We start from the raw sequence: 12,905 nt of genomic DNA on the forward strand, positions 1-12,905 counted from the left end.
GATACCCTGGAAGAACTGCAAGTGGCTATTGTCACTATGAAATCAGGAAAAGCACAGGGCCCAGGTGGCTACACGCTCAGATACTACCAACTTTTCCTCCCCCTCTTAAGACCACACATGGTACAACTGTTCAATACCTTGGGGCATAAAGCAGCCTTTCCTACCGATTCGCTAAGAGTTCACATTTCTGTCATCCCCAAAGAAGGGAAAGACCCTTCATGCTGTGGTAGCTACCATCCCATTTCTCTATTAAATGTGGACCTGAAACCCTTCATGAAAATCTTGGCAACCCACATTCAATGACACTTGTCTGACCTGATTCATCTTGACCAAGTGGGCTTTATACCAACACGGGAAGCTCGCGACAATACCACTAAGGTCCTCAACTTGATACATGTGTCTAACCTCTTCCAGATGTGTAGACTGGTATAGACATATTGACATTAAAAAGTGTGGCCACAGATAGAACACTCTCAATGTAATATCCCCTTACGCCGGGAGGTACGGTGTTTTAGAGACCTCCCATTCACTCTCAAGAGGCATCTGACTCTGGGGCCTACATTAACTATTTGTGCTCAGTTGTGCCATGCCACCCCTCTATTGTCTGCTTACTATCCCCTCTTCCCAATTATAGGGAACCCATGCTTTTCTCCTGGATTGCCAGGGGGCTTGCTTTATACCCTATTGGGCTCCCAATGCTACCAAGCATCCCATTTTTTGAACTCCACACAGTGACCGTCAATTTCAATGCTTACCTCCGTGACGGGTTGCTATCGTCTGAACTTTTGGAGTGCCTTGCAGTTATGACATATTTTGATGGCACTCCCTCCTCCGGAAAGGTTTCAACGTCAGTTGACCCCCTTTAAACGCCTTTGTACGGGAGATGGCCCTCTGCCTCATTCCCTTTCTCAAATGTACGCTCAATTAATTACTCTACTAGAGGACTACTCTCCCCCCTTTATGTGGAAATGGGAACTGGAGTTAAATAGATCCTTCTCTTCAGCCAAACAATGACGGATTATCCGTTTTGCTATCAAATCATCCATCTGTACACAAATACAGGAAATGAACTTCAAAATCCTTACCAGATGGTCCCGTACACTGTCGATACTGTATAAATACTGCCCCACGCTCTCAAGCCAATGTTGGAGATGCCAAGATGGTGAGGGCTCTTTATTACACATTTTTTGGACGTGCCCAAAATTGGAACCATTCTGGAAAGAGGTACATCGTATCTCCCAGAAGTTCACTGATCATGTCCTCCCTGAGGACCCAGCCCTATTCCTCTTACATGTCTCGGATATACCTGAACAAAATGTATGGCAAATCGCATCTATGCCACTTGTTTAATTCTGCCAGATCTTGTATCGCCCTACGGAGGAGGAATACACGACCCCCTTCCATCTCACTCTGGCTATCGAGGGTAGAGGAGGTTAACAAGATGGAGGACCTAATACTAACAGCGTAAAACAGACGTGAAACCTACTCGAAAACCTGGCTTCTCTAGAATATCTTTACATTTTCAGAGGAGGGGGAAATCCTCTTTGTATCCACCTCCCATGATTGACTCACCTTACCTCCTTTTTGGATGGGACATCCCTCCCTCCTCTGGTCCCCCCCCCCCTCCTTTTTTTTTCTTCTCCTTTCTTTTCCAGCTTGCTCTATCTGCGTTCACCCTACTCTTCTCCCTCTCCCATATACGCTCTGTTAAAACGGACAAACCCGGGCACTCATCACTGCAGTCAGTTTAGACTCTGAGGTACACTCATTATACGACCTAAGGGCTAATGTAGAGTCTTTTGAAAGTTTTTCTTTGTAGTATCCTACTGTCTATGCTTCGGGCTGTATCTTTGCAAGATGACCTATGTGCATATGGGGTGTTACCCCTTTCTGTTTTGTATACTCTGGATATACTGTATATGATTATTAAAACTGCTTTGGACAAGCATTTCAGTGCGCTGATGACCCACATCTTATCTCCAATTTGATACCAACTGTGCTATCCATTGCAGTCATTCTATGCCCCTCTGCCTTTGGGATAAAGTTGATGTAAGGTGCGCACCTCTGAGTTTCATACCCAAGTTTCAATATGTAGACACAGTCTGACTGCAATGAGGCTTGTCTTTTGGCTAGCTGCCCAAAAAAAACAATACTCTGCGCTTTGGAATAGAGAGGAGTAAACAAGTAAATAACTACATAGGTAGTTACCTATGTAAGACACCAGTCCACCAAGTTCAACCAACATAAGGTAAAATAAATACATTGAAAACCTCCACATGCAGAAACCTATGCCCACAGTTGATCCACAGGAAGGCAAAAAAAACTTCTATAAAGCATGTTACTCTTTGCTCCAACAGGGAAGAACAACACCTTCCTGGACCACCTTACCTCAGGATAAAAAAATGGCTAGAGTGGCTGTCATCTCCCGTCTATGGGTATAGGTGCATAGTTAAGGGTGCAATAATCTGTGCAATTATGTAATAACCACTTGGGAGAGATCGGAGTTTTGGAAATTTTTGAACATCTGTGAAGGCAGCAGCAGGGTGCATCTCAGGGGCACTACACTGATTGCCAATGTAACGGTGACACTAAATTAACCATCAGTTAAACTGGAGGTACTACATTGAAAGGCAATATAAGGGACCGATCCAATTTTCACATTCTGATTTGCTTTTCTGATTGCCATTATTTGTTCAATTCAATTATTAATATAAAAAAAATAATATAGAGTAAAAGAAAGTAGTCTTTATTGTTTCCAAGACAGACCAGCACTAGGTGGAGACTCATTACTTGAGACTGCTGAATTTTAGGAGACATCTACTGGTGGACACTGAAACTGAAAACTCACACTCTGGGAAGCACAGTGCCACCAACAGGTGAACCAGGTCCTAACAATGCATCTCTTTGGACAACAAATTCTTTTGAAAAGTCTGGAGAAAACAGCAATATTGCCTTCAAATTGTCCCCCTTAAAGGCACCACAACCCAAATAGTGGGAAAATATACCTGCCAAAGAGGACCCAAACCTGGAGTCCTGTACAATATACAGTGGGGATCGAAAGTTTGGGCACCCCAGCTAAAAATTTGTATTAATGTGCATAAAGAAGCCAAGGAAAGATGGAAAAATCCCCAAAAGGCATCAAATTACAGATTAGACATTCTTATAATATGTCAACAAAAGTTAGATTTTATTTCCATCATTTACACTTTTAAAATAACAGAAAACAAAAAAATGGCGTCTGCAAAAGTTTGGGCACCCTGCAGAATTTATAGCATGCACTGCCCCCTTTGGCAAGTATCACAGCTTGTAAACGCTTTTTGTAGCCAGCCAAGAGTCTTTCAATTCTTGTTTGAGGTATCTTTGCCCATTCTTCCTTACAAAAGTCTTCCAGTTCCTTGAGATTTCTGGGCTGTCTGTCACGCACTGCTCTTTTAAGGTCTATCCATAGATTTTCAATGATGTTGAGGTCAGGAGATTGTGAAGGCCATGGCAAAACCTTCAGTTTACGCCTCTTGATGTAATCCCCCGTGGATTTCGAGGTGTGTTTAGGATCATTATCCATTTGTAGAAGCCATCCTCTCTTTAACGTCAGCTTTTTCACAGATGGCATCAAGTTACCATCCAAAATTTGCTGAAATTTTATTGAATCCATTTTTCCTTCTACTCGTGAGATGTTCCCTGTGCCACTGGCTGCAACACAACCCCAAAGCATGATTAATCCAACTCCATGCTTAACAGTTGGACAGAGGTTCTTTTCATTAAATTCTGTGCCCCTTCTTCTCCAAACGTACCTTTGCTCATTCGGGCCAAAAAGTTCAATTTTAACCTCATCGGTCCACAGAACTTGTTTCCAAAATGCATCAGGCTTGTCTATATGTTCATTTGCAAAGTTTAAACGATGATTTTTGTGGTGAGGACGTAGAAGAGGTTTTCTTCTGATGACTCTTCCATGAAGACCATATTTGTACAAGTATCTCTTTATAGTGGAATAGTGTACCACAACTCCAGTGTCTGCCAGATCTTTCTGGAGGGATTGTGCAGTCAAACGTGGGTTTTGAATTGTTTTTCTCACAATCCTGCGAGCTGTTCTGTCTGATATTTTTCTTGGTCTTCCAGATCTTGCTTTAACTTCCACTGTTCCTGATGACTGCCATTTCTTAATTACATTCCGAACAGAGAATATTGACATCTGAAAACGCTTTGCTATCTTCTTATAGCCTTCTCCAGCTTTGTGAGCGTCAACTATTTTCAGTTTCAGTTTTCTAGACAACTGCTTAGAAGAACCCATGGTGCTGATTGTTGGGGCAAGGTCAGATGAGTCTGGGCATTTAAAACCTTTGAGATTGACATCACCTGGTCTTCCCAGACGATGATTGAGAACAATCCATGACATTGGCAGGTCTCAGCTTGGCAAAGGGGGCAGTACAAGATATTAACTCTGCAGGGTGCCCAAACTTATGCAGACGCCATTTTTTTGTTTTCTGTTATTTTGAAAGTGTAAATGATGGAAATAAAATCTAACTTTTGTTGACATATTATAAGAATGTCTAATCTGTAATTTGATGCCTTTTGGAGATTTTTCCATCTTTCCTTGGCTTCTTTATGCACATTAATACAAATTTTTAGCTGGGGTGCCCAAACTTTCGATCCCCACTGTATATATATAGATGCTTAGTGGTAGTGAAAGCAGATATGAGTATTCATTATCTTTACCATTTCACTGCCTATAGCATCACAAAGACAAATTGGAGAGGCTATGAAACTTTTTTATACCTAATATTAATTGTCGATGATTTTTTTTAACTTGGTACTTGACATAATTTAAAATATGTCTGTATTCTTTTGCAGTTAACAAACGTTATGTAGGTTATGTATCCTTCTTCAGTACTATGGCAAGTGAAGATGATGATAGCAACATATCGGAAACTCTGATATTTCGTCTCCATGAGAGTACTCCCAAAGTTGTACGTGAAGTGTTGCTAGAACGTGGTTGGGATGAATTTGATGAAGAGCAGCAAGGTGAAGCAGAGTGGAACTTACACTGGAGAACCTCAGCATTCCGTACTTCTGATCATAACAACATAAAACCATGGCAACGGCTTAACCATCATCCAGGGACAGCACAAATGATAAAGAAGGATTGTTTGGCAAGACATTTAAAACGCATGAAAGGAATCTATGGGTCTTCCTATTATCAGTTCAGTCCTATGGCCTTTATTTTACCCAATGACTATACAAAGTTCTTAGCTGAATATTCAAAAGAAAGGCATAGTAAAAAGGCAAGCTATTGGATCTGCAAACCTACTGACATGTCTAGGGGGAGAGGGATATTTGTTTTTCAAGACATCAAGGACTTAGCATATGACTGTACTGTAATTGTACAGAAATATATCACAAACCCTCTGCTAATCTCTGGCTACAAATTCGACCTAAGGATTTATGTTTGTGTGACCTGTTTCTGTCCATTGACCATATATGTATACCAGGAAGGTTTGGTCAGATTTGCAACAGAAAAGTTCAGTCTCGGGTCACTTGATAACATATTTGCTCACCTAACAAACACAAGCATTAATAAGTACAGCACCTCCTACTTGTCAGATAAGGAAAGGGTAGGGACCGGTTGTAAATGGACACTTGGTCAGTTTAGGTCATATCTTCGTAGCATCGAAGTGGATGATGTATTACTTTGGCAAAGAATATATAATATTGTGACAATGACCCTGCTAGCCATTGCTCCATCTGTACCTCAGTACCCCAACTGCTTTGAACTTTTTGGATTTGATATCCTTATTGATGATACTCTAAAGCCATGGCTTTTAGAAGTAAACTACAGTCCTGCACTGTCTTTAGATTGCCCAAATGATATAAAAGTAAAGAAAAGACTGATTAATGATATTATTGATCTTCTCAACTACAAGTCATCTGACCTACAAAGATACAACAGCAAAAGGGTTAAAGCATCTCCTCCAGTTTTGCATTCTCCAAAACTACAAACATTGCATAAAAGTAATACAAGCTTACACAATTCTAAAGAGTTTAAAAAGTGCAACCCAATGAGAATTAGTCACTGTAAAGAAAACTGTGATCAGCCCACCAGCTCTTCATCTTGTAAATCTGTATTGGAGAGCAATGAAGAAACAAAAGCACTAACTAGGGACAACTTTGGGGATTCTTGCATCTGTAACTCAGAGGAAAAGTCTTCTACACAACCCAAGGATGATCCAGTGAACAAAGAAATGGTAACAGGTGGAAAAGCAAGTATATGTCCACGAAAAACCTTGACCTCAAGGTTACGAGAAAGAATGAATACCTCCCCAAGACAAGCAGTTTCAAAAGTCCCATCAGCACTCATCACTTTAAAGGCAAACTGTGAAACAAATCAAACACCAAGGACTGCACAATGGAAATCTGTGGAATATCCTCTATTTCCTTTATACTACATATCTGAACTAGATGAAATGCCTCCTGCCCATGTTGGTGGTTTCCTTCTTATTTTTCCCTTTAACAAAACATCTCTTCTTGCTTCAAAATCTGGAACCAATGTCAAGAGTATAATTCGGGAAATCAGTAAACTGACACAGAGGAATTTGACAGAGATAAAAGTTGCCTAACTTTGTTTTACACCGTGAAAATTGAAAGTGAATGCCTAAGCAAAATAAAACAAAATAGGTATTTAGTACTTCTCTGCAATACATGCACATTTACTGATGTTTTATGTCATTAAAAACACAGCAAGTACAGAAATCCATTGAACTTCAAATTTCCTTCAGTAAGCTGACAACAGTGCCTTTGAGGTGCTGAACTCCCAAGCAGTATTATCAGCCCAGACTCGGTTCTCTCCTGGTGGACTACAGAACACCTCCAACTTAAGCTTTGAAGATGAGGAGAGGAGATGGTGCTCTGTGGCCCCGAACAGGAAACCTAAGGTAGGGCTGAAATTATTTCTTAGGATTTTGGTGTAGCAGAGGCAGCGTTGTAAACGTATTATAAAAAGTTAGGAACTGACTGAATTTCTGTCATGATCAACAGGTATTATTCTGTACTTGCAGCTTTTTTTAGAGGCAGAACAGGTGGAAATGTGCATATATTGCAGAAATATTTCATATGTATTTTTTTTATTTTGCTCAGACATACACTTTACGTATCCCATTACCTGCAGATTGCTCATTCTGGTAAAAATCATCCCTGCAGTGTCTCCTCCGCAGCCACTGAATATTGCCCTGAGCAGCTGGCTTTCAACACTGAAGTGTAACAGCAGCCGCTGCTACTGAGAACAGTTGCACCATCCATCCAGCCTTCCTCTTCTGCCTTCCCTGCCATTCACATTCACATTACTACACTCCCACAGTGCATCACATTCCGTGAAGGGAGGGGTAGCAGTTGAATGACAGGAACTCTTCCTTGTGATCACAGAATGCTAAGCATTGTGGGCATGTAGTAATACAAGTCTTTTGAATGGCTCAGGGCAGTATCCAGCGGCTGTGAGGGACACATTTAAAGGATGACTTTTAGCAGAAGCAGCAATCTGCAGGTAATGCGATACACAACATTACACATAACTAATGTGTATTGTGTGCTCTGCTGCATCCCACCAAAATGACTAAACTTCAGCTTTAAATCAACCCATTTTTATTTTTCCACAAGCTTTCTTAATTGCGTTCAGTACCTGTAAAAATAAAACCTTGTTTATTTAATCAATGCCTCAGTCAGTTGAATTTGTAGCCTCATTGACTTTAGGAATGTTGCTGAGATAAATCCTTCAGTGAAAGAATGACTGGAGTGCACCCCCTGCACATACATGACGTCACAATCACTGAACTACATTTTTATTCTGTGTCAGTGATCAGAGAAAGTTCCACCATCACCATACTGTATGTGCAATGAAAAAGAAAATTAAATAGGTAACTTCACTTTCATGGGAAAAAAAATAGCAAAAAAAAGAAACAATCATTATAGCACATACAATTGCTACACAATCCATGTTGTAATTTATTGTTACTAAAAATTATCTTTCCTTTTCAATCTGCAGCCGCTGTAATCTTCTGAAAAAATCCAATGCAATCTGGCAACCTGGAGGCATTCTGTATACCATTGGTGTACAGTTCGCCCACAAAAATGTAATGTCCTGCTTGAGTGATTAGCTCACTGATTTCCCAGAAGTCTGCAGTAAGAAAAAAGTAAAATTCTATAAGTAAACAAAACTATAAAAGTCAAATGTTAGGCACCCCCTGCAATAGGAATTTCATTTTTTATATTATTTATTTGTACACCATACTACACAAAGTATGGACAAGTTTAGTATGTTATCAGGATCATACAGTATAACAACTGAATGTGTACATAGATCTGCAATACTATAATCAGAGACTGAGGTGTGCTCAGCCTTATATGGGCCAAATTTGTTATGTAGTATTACAGTGTACTTTAGCTACAGGTTAACCAGTTGCCCTCCAGTGGATTTAACCCCCTTCCTGACCAGGCCCTTTTTTGCGTTACGGCGCTGCATTATTTTAACTGACAATTGCACGGTCATGCAATGCTGCACCCAAATTAAATTTACGTTCTTTTTTTCCCACGAATTAAGCTTTCTTTTGGTGGTATTTGATTGCATGTGCATTTTTATTTTTTGCGCTATAAAAAAAAAGACCGACAATTTTGAGAAAAAAAAACAATATTTTTTACTTTTATGCTATTATGTCCAGTAAAAAAAGTTAAAAAATCACATTTCGGCATAAATTTAGGCCAAAATGTATTCTGCTACATGTCTTTGCTAAAAAAAAAATCCCAATACATGTAAATTAATTGGAAAATATATAGTGCTGGTCAAATGTGTTAAACATACAAGGTGCTTATCCCAAAATTGCAGAGCCATAAAAAACATACAGAGAAGAAAAAGGTACTTTTTAAGCACCAAAACTACAAAAAGAAAAAAAGATCTTCTATAAAAATATACAAATTTATTGAACATAGTACATCAAGGAAAAAATATAGACCCAAAACACAAAACATAATTTGGATGTGGATGGCGATGATTAGGCTATATATCACCAAAGAGAAAAACCCCAACGCGTTTCAATTCACTGAATTTATAATTTGAACCTTCTTCAGGGAGAAAGGTGAGATGCCATAAACAGTATTCTAGAAAATAATAAAGTAATTCAGTGAAGACAGAAAAAAAACCACACACACCATATGAAGAGTGATTCACATCGCCATTCATAAAAACAGAAATTCAAAGGATCCTTGCTGGTTAATTCTAGGCATCATTTATGCAAACAGACTCCTCAGTGGTCCAAATGAGTGAATGAATGCTAAACATGATCATAAAAACCATAGACTAGATATATTAAATCTATTGGCATTCTATATAATATATGTGAAAAAAGAGAAAAGGAACTCACATAAAATTGTCTAATGGAGGTCAATAGGGAATTGAAAATAGTAACACACCCCTCTATCAAGCACTTAGATCAACTCAGACATCTGAAACATAGGGAGATATCCATATGGGGAGAGGCAAAAATATAAAAAAACAGCCTTGTCCTAGATGAAATCTATAATCCACTTAAAGCGGAGTTCCACTCACGCTGTCAAAAAATAAATGTCAGCAGCTACAAAAACTGTAGCTACTGACTTTTAAAAAACACACACTCAACTGTCCCTCGGTCCTGCGGTGTTTCCCCCTACAGCCCCTTTTACTGGCCGTCTTCTCTCCCTGGGCGCCGGCATCTTCAGTGTGGGCACCCGGCTGTGATAGCTTGCGGCTTCACAGCTGGGTACCCACTGCGCATGCGGGAGTAGCACTGCGCTTCCTGAATAGTCCTGTAGTCTTCTGGGACCTGTCACGTGTCCCAAAAGACTACGGGGAGGGAGGAAGGGAGGACACCTTCCACTTCCGATCGGCTTGGCGCTATGAGAGGAAGTGGGAGTGGGTACCTGTCAAATTCGGGTACCTGTCCCCTCCTCCCCAAAGGTGCCAATCCTTATTGGGGAGCGTTGGACCAGTCTTTAAAGCGTAACTTCCCCTTTTTGGGTGGAGCTCCGCTTTAAAGTATACAGATAGATGAGTCAATAAAGGCAATAAATATACCTGGACTAGATCACTGATGATCTATAATTATGAGAGAAGATATAGATCAGGAAAGAGGACGTGGATGGGGAAATGGGTTGGAAGGAGGGTGGACGGGTGGGTGGGGTTAATATTTGGATAAATGGAAATATGTATATGTGCAATATTTTTTCAATTGCGTTGTTGTCCTTTTTGTATTGGAAAATCAAATAAAAGCTTAATAAAGGAGAAGGGAATTAACTGCTTTCCATCCACCCTAAAGCAGAAATATTGCTACTGAGTGGCACGGGTGCGCAAAATCAGGTATATATTTGTGTCTTTGCAGTTCCGGGTAGGGGGCGCATGTGAGCCGCGAGTGCACCCTGCCTGCGCTGCCTTTCGTGGCCTCGGCTGTCAATCACCAGGTCCTAGCCGGTGATTACTTGCCGGCACCCGGTGATTGTCGAGTAATATTCCATGAATGGAAGAATGTCATTCGAAAATTGTCTTTTGCTTTTAACATTTGACTTTAAAATGAATGTAATTCCTGAACAACAACCACATACACTAGTCGAAAATTCATTTGATCAAGAATAGTTTTCCTTCCTGCCCCTTTGAATTTTCCCATCACTGCTGTTGAAAATTAACATTGATTTAACAACCCGTCTAATTATTAGAAAATCAAACAAATATTCTGTAAGTGAAAATTCTCGAATGAAAATCTATACGTGTATCGCCAGCTTTACTTATTAAAGTGATTCTAAAGGTTTTTTTTTTAATAACATGTTATACGTACCTGCTCTGTGCAATGGTTTTGCATAGAGCAGCCCCAATCCTCTTCTTTTTGGGTCTTGGCTCTTCCCCCTTGCCGAGTGCTTGCCATTGGGGCACTCAAGTAGGCTTGACCTCACTCCCCTCATTATTGGCTCACTGGCTGTGATTGACAGCAGCAGGAGCCAATGACTCCTACTGCTGTTTGAGCCAATGAGTCTTGGCTCCTCCCCCTTGCCGAGTGCTTGCCATTGGGGCACTCAAGTAGGCTTGACCTCACACCCCGCTCCCTCTTTATTGGCTCACTGGCTGTGATTGACAGCAGCAGGAGCCAAGGACTCCCACTGCTGTTTGAGCCAATGAGGAGTGAGAGACCTGGGAGAGACCCAGCTCTCATGAACATGGCTGAATCAAAATGGGGCTCAGGTAAGTATAGGAGGGGCTGAGGGGGAAGCTGCACCCAGAAGGATTTTTTTTTTTACCTTATGCATAAAATGCATTAAGGTAAAAAACCTTTTGCCTTTAGAACCTTTAGAACCATTTCAAGAATTATTTCAAGCATTATTTTCATTCAGTTTCCTAAGAAGTTGGTAAAACCCTCTTTGTGACCTGGAGTCCGAGGACTTTGTAGAGACTTGAGAGTCTCCAATCTTTGGTCCAGGTTTTGCAAACAACCAGCAAACTAATTGGGTAGGTGTATGCAGGGCAATTAGAGATAAGACTAGGGCTCAATCCTGGCATACAGAGGGCGTCTCTACCCATGTGTTAGGAAGGCTCCAACTAGGGAACAGGTGGGATCAAATGCAGCAGGGAACTTCTAGGTGCACACATTGAGTATTTCTAAGAAGAGCATCCTTAAAGTGGTTGCATTCTCTGCAAGAAGATAAAAAACCTTGTGGGATCAGCCCCCTAAATGCTTACCTGAGCCCAAGAGAATCAGCACTGCTCTCTCTCTCCTCACTTGACACGGAGGCAGCAGCTGTCAATTAAATCCTGTGATAAGGGAGAGGGGGAGAAGCTGAGCCATGCTGTGTGTGTCAATGGACATACACATCCTGGCTTGCGATCAAGCCCGCACGAGTGCCTCCAGAGCAAGTGGCTTGCTATGAAGGCACTAGTCAAGAAAAAGGAGTAGCCAGGAGTGACCCCAGAAAAGGATATTTAGGGCTGCTCTGTGCAAAAGCACTGCACAGAGCAGTTAAGTATAACATGTTTGTTATTTAACTGCTTCATGCCCACTGTACGTTTATATACATCCTGGAATGGCAGTGGTGATATTGCGGTCATCGCTGTAGCAATGATCAAGATATATTTTAGAGCTGGTGATTCCCTAAAAAGTCCATCTCTGTGTGTACGCTTGCTACATTGGGATTCTAATTAATTTTGTAGAAAAAAAAATGCTGATTTTTACATGAAATTAATTTCAGAATTGGTCCAGACTGGTGGTGGTTAAAAAAAATTGAAGCTTTAGATTGACTTTAATGCTTTCCTGATTGAAGCTGATTCTTTACAGTGGAGAATATGCAAGACAGAAACTAGAAGTCCTTGAAGAGACAGTGCTCCATTTTTTTTTTAATGAACTGTGAAAAACTGTAGTCTGTACAGGGGCATGAGCACAAGGATGGGTTGTTCTGTTGATCACACTATAGATTTACATATGGCTTGCTCTGTAATCAGAGGAGCAGCGACCATTTGCGTTGGTCTGTTCATTGTTTCCCCCTGCCTCTGGGAGAAGCTTCCAGAGCTTAGGCATTAAATTCAAATAACTGGCTTTCATATTTACTATGCCCTTGCCAATGCCTGGGCAGGTGTGCCCAAAAGATGGTCTGGGAGGGGTTTAATAGACTGGAGCCCTCACTGCCTGTTTAAACTTTCACTAGTACCCTACAACTACGTGCATTGCGCATAGTTGCAGGAAGCCCCCGTTCAGTTGATTGGTCCACATTGGGCGGGCATTGCTTACTGTCAAACTCAACAGGGGGGACAATATCTTCTGTGCTGTGATGCAAACTACTTGTGCTGCAGCATGTGTACTCTGCTGCCTTTACAGCTTAAGTGGAACAGCTCGGTTTCAGTAAAAACACAG

General features: G+C 40.9%; 1 protein-coding gene across 1 annotated transcript; it reads left to right on the forward strand.

Annotated features, from left to right (window-relative positions):
• The first annotated feature begins 4,874 nt into the window (after positions 1–4,874).
• LOC149449424 (putative tubulin polyglutamylase TTLL2) lies at positions 4,875–7,694 on the forward strand. The gene has a single exon (XM_089693249.1). The coding sequence runs from the start codon at positions 4,890–4,892 to the stop codon at positions 6,609–6,611; it is 1,722 nt and encodes a 573-aa protein (XP_089549375.1). The 5' UTR covers positions 4,875–4,889; the 3' UTR covers positions 6,612–7,694.
• Positions 7,695–12,905: the final 5,211 nt, after the last annotated feature.

Source organism: Staurois parvus, unplaced genomic scaffold (genome assembly GCF_062004578.1).
Source record: "Staurois parvus isolate SC_StPar_1 unplaced genomic scaffold, SC_StPar_1.0 ptg000619l, whole genome shotgun sequence".
NCBI classification, from domain to species: domain Eukaryota; kingdom Metazoa; phylum Chordata; class Amphibia; order Anura; family Ranidae; genus Staurois; species Staurois parvus.